Source organism: Grus americana, chromosome 9 (assembly GCF_028858705.1).
Source record: "Grus americana isolate bGruAme1 chromosome 9, bGruAme1.mat, whole genome shotgun sequence".
In the NCBI taxonomy this organism is placed as follows: Eukaryota; Metazoa; Chordata; class Aves; order Gruiformes; family Gruidae; genus Grus; species Grus americana.
In genome coordinates this window covers 29,006,290-29,016,382 of record NC_072860.1, presented here as the reverse complement: position 1 = coordinate 29,016,382, position 10,093 = coordinate 29,006,290, and the positions used below count along the sequence as shown (strand labels likewise).

Genomic DNA, 10,093 nt, shown 5'->3' with positions numbered 1-10,093 from the left:
CGCCGCGCTGCCGCCGGTGAGCGCGCAGGGCGCCCATCGCTTTGCCTCTGGTTCCGCTCCCTGCGGCGCCCCCGGTGCACGCGCTCCGCTGGCGGGGGCGGGGCCCGCCGGGCGTCACGTGGCCGCCGGCGCCTGCGCGGGGCGGGGCGGCGCTCGCGTGACCTTGGTGCGGCGGCTCGCGCGCTTCCGCGGCGGCAGCGGGCGGGGGCGGCGGCGGCGACATGCGGGCGGCGGTGCTGCTGCTGCTGGCGCTGGCGGCGGGGCCGGGCGGCGGCTCGGCGGAGCAGGGCGGCCTGCCGGCCAAGAAGCTGCGCATGGCCTACGCCACCGGGCCGCTGCTCAAGTTCCAGATCTGGTGAGGGCGCCCGGCAAGATGGCGGCGCCGGCTGGGCTTACCCCTCCCCCCCCCCCCCCCCCCTTCCCCGTCCTCCCCTCAGCGCGGCGGCGGGACTCGGCGGCCGGACCGGGCCCGGCTCCTCTCGCTTCTCTCGTCCGCGGAGGACGCGCCGGCCGCCTCTTGTGCCGGGGGGAGGCTGCGGGCCGCGGCCGTGGGGGAGCGCCCCGGGCCAGCTGCCGCGGGCGGCCCGTCCTGGTGGGGGAGGCGGAGGCGGCCGGGGCCGGCCCGGCGCCGTTGGCGAGGCTGGCGGTCGCGGCGGCGGGAGCAGGGAGCAGCGGTGGGGAGGCGGTGGGGCAGGCGGGAGCACCGTCCCGCGGGTGCCGGCCCTCCCCTCCCGGGGCGCCTGGGGGCTGCGGGGCGCTGGCAGGGGCTCGCCGGGCGGCGCGTCAGAAAATGACTCTGGAAAAATGGCGACCCGCAGTAAAACCCGGTGTTTCCAGGCCCTTTCGCTGTAAGGTGCGGCGTTTTGCTGACTTAGGGTTGCGCTTAGGAGGAATCGATATTTTGGCAAAGACTGCAATGAAGGTGGTTTTTGGGGTTTTTTTAACGACTGTTGCTAGCAGCCAGGGAGATCGGGTGCCTTTATGTCAGTCAGAGAATGTCACTGATGGTGCCGGCTGCTCAGAGCAAAACCCGGCTGAGGTAGCTCTGGCACATGTAGCGTGTCTGTTGCAAAAAAAGAAGTCTTCAGCGCCTGTCACCGCGATTTCGTGGTGCTTGAGGACGGCCCGAGCTGCAGCCGCTGCCCGAGCTCGCCCCGGGGGTGCCGGGCCGGACCCGCCGCTGCCCCGGGGCGGGAGGAACCAGAATATTCGCTGCGGTTCCCGGAGCAGGGTCCGGTCCGTGTCATGCGGATCTGTGAAGCACCGCAAAAGGCGTGCTCAGTAGAAAGTACTTGGTTTTATTTCTTTTGTGGTAAGATGAGGCCGGATAATTTTTATTTCAGTTATTACAGCGGCAGCTGGTAGAAATGTGAGCCAAAGTACAGCTCTGTAATGTTTAACTCTTTTGTAGTTAATCTGGCCATCCTTATACAGAAATAACTGGGAGCGATGTTACCTATCTCTGGGCAGTCCAAGAAAGAGCTAAATTTAACTAGTGAGGAATTAAAACCGTATTGTGTGAAACTTTTTTCGGGTTTTTTATGGACATAGAGCACGGTGATACTTTTATTGACTTTGTAACTCAATAGCTTTTTACTGGGGAAACAAGTAATTCCTTGCAGTGGACTTTGCCAAAGCATTGTGTCTGTGCTAGTACTGAAAACAAGTTTGCGTAAAACCAGGTGCCTGGCCAGCTGTCAGGATTTCTGATGTGTAACTTAGCTGTAAATCAGTTTTCTTCTTTGGCATAAAGAATTTTAGTTTTATTTTAAACTGGCGTTGCCCGTTTAGCAGTGACTTTAACATAGAGCACCCCAGTTTCAGTGACGATCCCTGTCTGTGTTCAGTGTCTCCTGAGGCTACAGGCGGGTGTTTGAGGAGTACATGCGGGTTATTAGCCAGCGGTACCCAGACATCCGAATTGAAGGGGAGAACTACCTTCCTCAACCTATATATAGGTAAGCAAATGACTAGCACTAGTCACTTTGTCTTTTTTCCAATATGTAGGCTCAGCACGGTGAGTAGTGAACATGTGCATTTATGCTTAAATAATATTGAAAATGGAAACTTAAGGTTTTTTTCCATTGTGATTACATGCAAGCTTGGTTATGTTGTCCCTTCCAGACAGCCGCCTTAGTTTTCCTTGCAAACATTACTGTCTGGATATCTGTATGATGAGGCCTGTCGTGTTTCAATCTAAATTACATAATGCACTTTTTTTCACAGTGAATTTTTCCAGCTTTCCTTCATCATGTATCTGGACATAAATTCACATTTGTTGCTCAGGCTTACGCACTTAGTGACAAATTCCTGCGATGGGTTAAGGTTGCAGAGGAGGCAAGAGTTTTTTTTTTTTAACATGTAAACCAGGGGAGAGCTAAGCTCATCCGAGAGGCTACCAGGATGTCCTTAACTATGGTTTGGGGGAGGAGCACAACGAAATTTGAAAAAAGACAAAACAAAAATAGTGTTATTCCTGGTTTTAAACCATTGTGTAGATGCTAGAGAGTGATGCCATAGTTACTGTGGTGGCTTCTGAACCACTTCTTGACCTAATTACGGTAGTAATTGCAGTGTAAGAACGCTACAAGATGGAATACCTCAGTGTAAATTTGCTCTCTGGCTAGAGGTTTCATTGTTACAAAGAACTGTAGGGATTTCTGCAGCTGCTGGGAAGATGCTTTACAAGGAAGTAGTGTGTGTCAATTAAACATGTGTCTATAATATGGAACAACTTCTTTAAGAAACCGAATGTATTATCCAGTTTAGACATGTGTAGGTTGAAGGCAAATTTCTATTTGAGGTCTGCTTAGAAAAAAAAAAAAAATCTGTATGCATGGTATGCAAGAGTGGTATCCTTCTGAGGATGCGTGTTTTTGTTAATGTGGGCTGCTTTTTTAGGATTTTTTCTGGTGAGATAAACTTGCTTGAAAAGTTTTATATTTCCTCTGAAGCACTTGATTGTACACTTTCAAAATTCTTCTAATTAGGTGAATTATAGCTATATACTGGTGAAGCAGTAACTGTAAACCTTCTAAGTCACTTCTATGTGTTGTCTTTTGATAGGCACATAGCATCCTTCCTGTCTGTCTTCAAACTAGTATTAATAGGCTTAATAATCGTTGGCAAGGATCCATTTGCTTTCTTTGGCATGCAAGCTCCAAGCATCTGGCAGTGGGGCCAAGAAAATAAGGTAAATGGCATACTTTCTTCTTTTATTTTGAAAAAGCTGTTTTAGAATGACTTAATGAGTGTGCTCTGGGAGTACTTCACAATTGTTACTCATTTAATGTTCATACAGTGCAGACTAAACAGAGCCTTTAGGCCTCTGTAACTAATACTTGAGAATTTTACAGTAGTGTAATTATTTGTAATAGTGCTTCATGGTTTTGACAGACCAGAGTTGATGCTCAATATCTCTCTTCCCAAGTTGATGATGCTGCAGTTAATGTTACTGACAAAGATGGTAAAAGTTTTTAGGGCTCAAGAGTAGAGTTTCGAGCTGGTATCGTTGGTGTTAAAATGGCAACTTCTGTCTTCTGCTGTCTCTTAACTATTTTGCAGTTGTTGCTTTCATCGGACTTTTAATAGGTTAGGCACGCAGTTAGATGGTTAGAAAAACCAAGTTGAAATTTTGTGGGTGTTTTTGGAGAACATACTGAGGCATGACAGACTGTGCCTCATGGGGTGAATATTCCTGTGGGTCAGTACTGATGATGCTGACAGATAAATGTTCTTGTACTCTGATTTATAGTAACCGTATTCCAGATTTATTCTACTAAACAAAAGCAATTTATAAGTTTATTAACCTTTATGTATTTTATTGGTGCACAGATCCTCAGACTGAGCTACCCAGTGCAGCGGGTCTGTCACCAGTCAACTTGAATGTACAGAAGCTGTAATATATCCTGGTTAATTAAATGGGCCAAATACACCACAGCCAGCCTAGCTCGGTAGTGTGTCTGTGATGTTGTAAACGACAAACTGTCTCCTGTGCTAAATTCTTTGGTATTGCAGTAACCTGTGAAAATGTGCCCTGGTGCATGAAAAGGGAATTATAAAGGTGCTAGCGATGGAGGGAGGTGCTGTGTTGCTGGAGATTGCATCATTTCATCCTGGGGCACCAGTGCACAAAGAAAATTCCAGATGATTAGCTTGAAGAAATGCTAGAGGGTTGACAGTTCTCGTGAACAAATGCAATTTGACTTGCTCTGCTGTTTGTGTCTAGGCCTGTGGTTCTTTGATCTGAAGCGTTACTCTGAGAATGGCAAGCAATGTGTAGCAAGAGTTGCGTTCCCTTGTCACCCTGCAAGTGCCATCATAGCCATGGACTTCTGCACGCTGGCTGCTAAGATGCACGTAGATTTGTAGAGGAAAGGAGTGAGGAGATGTAACTTGGTTTGAGTCAGGATTGTGAGTTGGGTGGTTTCAGAACTATTTTGTTACCTGTCTTGGGAAGGCAATGTGCACCATCTTTTTAAAAAGAGGATGAAAGGAAGATGTCTGTGTGATTGGAAGATTACTTGATAAATTGCAGAGGGGAATTCAGAGACACCCGTAAACTTCCAGCGCCTATTAAGAGTGAATAAAATAAGCTGTGGCTCAGACAACTGAAGTATCGAGGATTCTCTCTGTTCTCTTCTAGGTTTATGCTTGTATGATGGTCTTCTTCCTGAGCAACATGATTGAGAACCAGTGTATGTCCACGGGTGCATTTGAAATAACTTTGAATGGTGAGCAGAGAACTTTCTGTTTATAGGAATCGCAGTGTGTTGCGTGTGTATGCACAGATTTGTGAGAGCTGTTGTGTTGGGAGAATGAGGGGTGATATTATGAAATGCGATGTGCTTCAAGATGTGATGGTATGTGGTAACTGCTGTCCGTTTTGAAGCTTCAGGTGTTTTATATCACAATAAATGATGAAAAATCATAGAAGTCTCATAAAGCAGTTTGTACAGATGTCAGTTACATATATTTTAAAATAGCTGTGTAAAAACTTATTTAGGGGAATGCTTGATCAGTTGGAGTAACTGTATTATGTTATTTCTTTGCCTGTGATGTGCGTTAAGTAAGAAGTGATCAACTTAGGAAGGGTACTCTCCTGTTAATTAGGTGCTTTCCCTATCCTGTTTTCTAATGTGGTTTAGCTTTGGAATCCTATTGAATCCATTGCTATTCCTAGGTTTTTCGTGCCAGTGGAGAGCAACGCTGATTTTTTAGGTTAAAGAGTCTGTGGACCTTCTGCCTTTAAATAATTTTATGATGTTAAAGATGACGTAAGCTTGATGGAGTACAGAATTTTTTAGGCTCTGGGTACAAGTATGTAATCTAGCTCTGTGCTTTATAATCTCAATTTATGATTGTGCAGGATGCATTTTGATACAGTAGTTTCTAAGTGAAGTCATAGACTGCAGAACCTTTTAAAGACTGACTGTATTGCATCGAAGTAGTTGATGCATTTCCGGTCCCAAATGGCCAATTAGAATTGGCAGCAGAGCCTTCCTAGGGATGAACAGTCACATCTGGACTTCTGTAAGTTTCTGGTTTGTGTTTTGGGGCAATGTGGTTCCAGTCTGGCTTTTGTTTTATATAGATGACAGCAATTGTATTTTTCAGTGTGGGTTCATGAAGTGCTATGGCAGTGAGGGGTATTTGAGGGAGTAAGTTTTTGTCAATGTCAGAAAAGAATGTTGTGTTTACCCCAAAATATTTATGGACTGTGCTGCCTTTTATATTGCTGGGGAAGAAAAAAATAATGGTTGCAGCTACTTTGAGCGGAACCTTCCAAGCCAAATCTTGTTAAGCAGAACTTTTGAGGGTCAGCCTTGGACATTAGGCAGAACTGAGATGAAGACTGATGAGACCCACAAGTTTCAAAGATTTCGTGATGGTTTAAAAACTCGGCATGCTATTCTGCCACTCACTGATCTATTTTTAGACATTCTGTCAGTGGATACTTTGAACCTCTAGATCCCTATGATGTACTTCTAAATGGAAGCGTTAGACTCTTTGTTCTCCTAGTCGGACTGGGTTTTAGTACAGCCAGAGGTTTGAAGCATTGCTGATCCAGATATTTCTCTCAATGTAAACGAGTACCAACTTGCATGGCTGCTTAGATCTTTTAAATTTTATGTTTAACCTAGCCCTATGTGTTTTCTGACTTTGTCAAGGTAATGGTGCTTTTCTCCTCTCTCCGTGTTCTGTGGTAGATGTTCCAGTGTGGTCTAAGCTAGAGTCTGGCCACCTTCCTTCCATGCAGCAGCTTGTACAAATTCTTGATAACGAAATGAAGCTCAATGTTCACATGGAGTCAATGCCTCATCATCGATCATAGCCCCATCTATCAGCACTGAAACTTCTTGTAAGTCTTCTTCCAGTCGCTAGTGGTCTGTTGACTCAGATGTGCAGGACTGCATGTTGCAGATTGAACGTTGTGATCGTGTATTTGTTCATATAAAAGTGTTTTACTGGAGGACCAGCTCTAGTGACTTTCAGTAAATTGACATGTATGATTTTACAGATGCTGTTTTGGTGGGAGGTTTTGGTTTGGGGTTTGTTCTGCCTGTTTTGGAACTGGAAGCTGGCATTCCTTTGGGCTGAAATAAATCCATTACTGTGTGCAGAAGGCCTTAAGTTAGCGAACTGTGTTACGCACAGATCAGAAGACACTGTGTTATGTGCCTTCAAATAGTCTGTGCAAAGGATTTCTCTGTAACTTGTAACCTAATCGAACTGCATGCAGGTAGAGCATTTTCTTGCTCCCATCTGTGTGCTCTACAGTTTGAACATTTTGTGAACATTCCTTGACTGCTAGGAGCAGAGGGTTCACATCCATGCTTTTATGTTTTATGACACACCAGTTCCATGTTTCTGTGTCACTTGTGTGTGACTTTCAAAACATACAGCTTACAAGTCTTCATAGGAACATTGATGTGCTACAAAAAGCCTATCTTGGTGCCAGAATTGGCAGTTGACACTTAGGAGACCACTCAAGTGAAGTATTGATTAGCTGCAGTGCAGTTTCTGGCACAAGAATGCTTTGGTTTGAGAGACGGGTTTCTTGGCATTGTCTTGCTAACAGACACCCCACTCAAGTGACAGACGCTGTGCTCCCATTTCTGTTGACTGACGTCTTGCAACTGTCTCACCACCTTAAACTGATCTGTTGGTCCCAGCTGCAGCAGTTAATGACCTGGCTCTGTTGAAACACCTGCACAGATTTCCTTTGGAGCTCTGTTTAATACGATTCAGCCTCTGCAAATTCGTCTTTACGTAAGCAAGAATGTAGCACGTGGAGGTGTATGTTCAGAGAAACCTAAGCTCTATCAAAGCACTGCAGGCAGCCTCACTCTTGTGGGAAAACACCCTCTGTAACCAGGGCTCCGCTGTTTCTCACTGCTTCAGAGCTCAGACTTTGAATCCCACTTTTTTTTCCTTATCAGTCTCTGCCTCCACTGATGTTCCTGCAGCTTCTTGAGGTGGGAGAGCAATTCAGAGAGACAGCTCCCTCAAAGCCCTCATGCAGGGAATGTGAGAAACAGTTGACTTTTGATTCCTGCAGGCATGTCCTGTTTGTTCAGTTAGGTCTGATTTGTTCTGTGATTTAGCAAAAGTCATCTTGACCATGAAATAAGTTGGTTTGTATTTTTAAAATACTAGAAAGTATTAGAAAGTTTGGTGTTCCCTGTGCTTTTCAGATGCTGAAGCCCAACATCCTACATGCATAGGGTGCATTTGTTGCAAAGTAGATTGATGGCACTTTTAAGCTTACAAAGCATGCCAAGACTGTTCTTAAGTAGAATTTTATTTAACGGGACCTGAGTTTAGAAAAACAGCAATGAGATACCCCATTAGTTGTATTTCCATCCATGTGGGAAGTAACACTACAGGTCAGGAGAGTCTGATAGTGAGACTTAGTGACTTTGTGTTTTAATGTCTCCTTATCTAAATCCACGGTAAAGTAACGTCATTCTGATGGTATCCTTGTAGGCAGTCGTCCAGAAGGAAATAATAGTGGCACTCTTGCCATGAGTTGTGACCTCCCGAGAGACAGTGCTTGTAATTCAGGTTTTATAATCTGAGGCGTACAAACCCTGCTGTTCTCCCTAGTTCACAGAAAACGCCTCAGCTTTCTGTTCCGACAGCGTTGGGGCTGGCTTGCTCGTTGTTGCTGACTGTAACGCTTGTGTCTCCGTTTCCAGGCATTAAGTGGTGATTTCCAAAGGCAGCGTGGCTCAGACCCATGAAGGCCTGTACTGAAGACAGCATGCTGTTAGTACAGACTGGATGCTTCTCTCGCAGCCGCGTTGTGCCTCCTGAAAAAAAACTTAATGAAAGACCTCTTTCAGTGCTGGCCTGCTCCCAGATACTGCACATTCATGGAGTGCAATAATACTGTATAGTTTTTTTAAGATTTCATTCGACCAGTTCATAGCTCAACAATGCAGGCATTACTAATTGTAACTTATTTTATATTCATGTTTCACACAATGGCAGATTGAGTTGATACCTAATTTTTCCTTGGGAAAAAAAAAAAGTTTGTTTAATCTGTTGTATTTTATATGAATTTATGTTCGTTTTGTAGTTTAAAATGAAGTTATAGGAGTGTCTGATACTGTCCTAAACTGTTCAGTAATTGACAGCTGTCTATCAAATATCTCTAATGTGGTTAAAGCAGGTTTGTATATTTTTCAAAATATATGGCAGAGTTGAACAGTGCATTATATACTAAATTATATAAACAAAATTATATGCAAAGTAGTTACATCGTTTTGTGACTTCAGTAAAAATTAAGATCGACTGCTTTTTAAATTGCGTTGGCCAGCTCAGGAGGTTTTTCCTTGACCATTCTAATGAAGTGAGGAGCTGGCCCTTTCTACTGTCCTAAGCAGAAATCAAGAAAGTTAATTTAAATAAAGAGTTCTCATTTACTGTGTGAAGTACCTTGTTTCAGTCACTGATGGATATTCTTAGAATTGCAATTGAAAAAAAATGCATAAAAAGCCTACTTTCCAAAGTCATTAATCTTGTGCTTGTCTTGTCTAAGCCCCTAACGACCTCCGTGCTCTGGAAGGAGCGCACAGAGCTCTGTCTTTCCCTTCAGGTGCCTGCCAAAATCCAGCTGCGGTGAGTTCAGGTGCTGTGTACCGGGAACCCAGCCGGGTTGAAGCAGAGTCCCAACTGCGGTGTTTGTGCGGGGCTGGGAGCCGTCCTCAGGTTGGGTCCCCGAGCCATGCGGGCTGCAGCCACCCGTCTGCGGTTCCTGTCACCGCTCTGTCATCTCCTGACCGCAGCGTGCTCCGGGCTGGATGGCCGAGCAGCCCCAGCCCTGGCGCAAGGAGGCTCGCTCCCAGCAGTGCCTGCCTTCCACCCCGTTTTTGTCCCTGCTCTGAGCTACCGGGCTTCACACCCCTTGTAAAACCAGCGCAAGTTCTTCCTGGGCCCTTCTCGTGAGACGTCGTCTCTGGATGGGCAGGGAGATTTTCTCTTGGGGCAGTAAATCGGGTGGGATGGGGACCTGCGGCTGCTGTGGCTTGTAGGAATCGTCTGACCCTTCCCGAGGCTTTGGGGACTGATGTGGGAAGTGTTTCAGGTGACCAAAGCTCCGTCCACCCCGCAGAGAGGAAAGTGGATGCCCGTTGTTATGAAGGTGTTGCTCAGCACAGCTGTTAAACACGCAGTGGCCTCGAGGCTGCTTTGACTGATGAAATCATCTCCAGGTAATTTGTGCCTTCTCTTCTGAAATAGGTTAACCCAAATGGGTACTAGAGTGGATAGAGTTTTAGTTTCTCATTAATTGCACACTTTGGACAATTTAGAAAGCAAATAAATGCACAGATGTTGTTAGGCTAAGGTTTTCCATGAGCTGTTCACATTATCGCCCTGGTGATATTTGCACATGATCACTTGCTGCCCCCAGGGTTCCTTCTCCTCTGTCTGAGCAAGGTCGTATATATACACGATACGTTGGAGTTAGGTACGCGAGAACCTCTGCTCATGCTCCTTAAATGCACCAGAAGTTTCTTCCGCTGGGGCAGGGGCTGGGCAGCGCTTTGCTCCTGTCCGCAGCTGCTCTGGGTTGTAGGGTGTGGAG

At 45.9% G+C, this 10,093-nt stretch overlaps 1 protein-coding gene across 1 annotated transcript; it reads left to right on the top strand.

The window, feature by feature from the left end:
• The first annotated feature begins 129 nt into the window (after window positions 1–129).
• SELENOT (selenoprotein T) lies at window positions 130–9,020 on the top strand. Its single transcript, XM_054835409.1, has 6 exons — window positions 130–355; window positions 1,848–1,958; window positions 3,067–3,193; window positions 4,646–4,733; window positions 6,210–6,361; window positions 8,202–9,020. The coding sequence occupies exons 1-5, from the start codon at window positions 222–224 to the stop codon at window positions 6,332–6,334; spliced, it is 585 nt and encodes a 194-aa protein (XP_054691384.1). The 5' UTR covers window positions 130–221; the 3' UTR covers window positions 6,335–6,361; window positions 8,202–9,020.
• The last annotated feature ends 1,073 nt before the right edge of the window (window positions 9,021–10,093 follow it).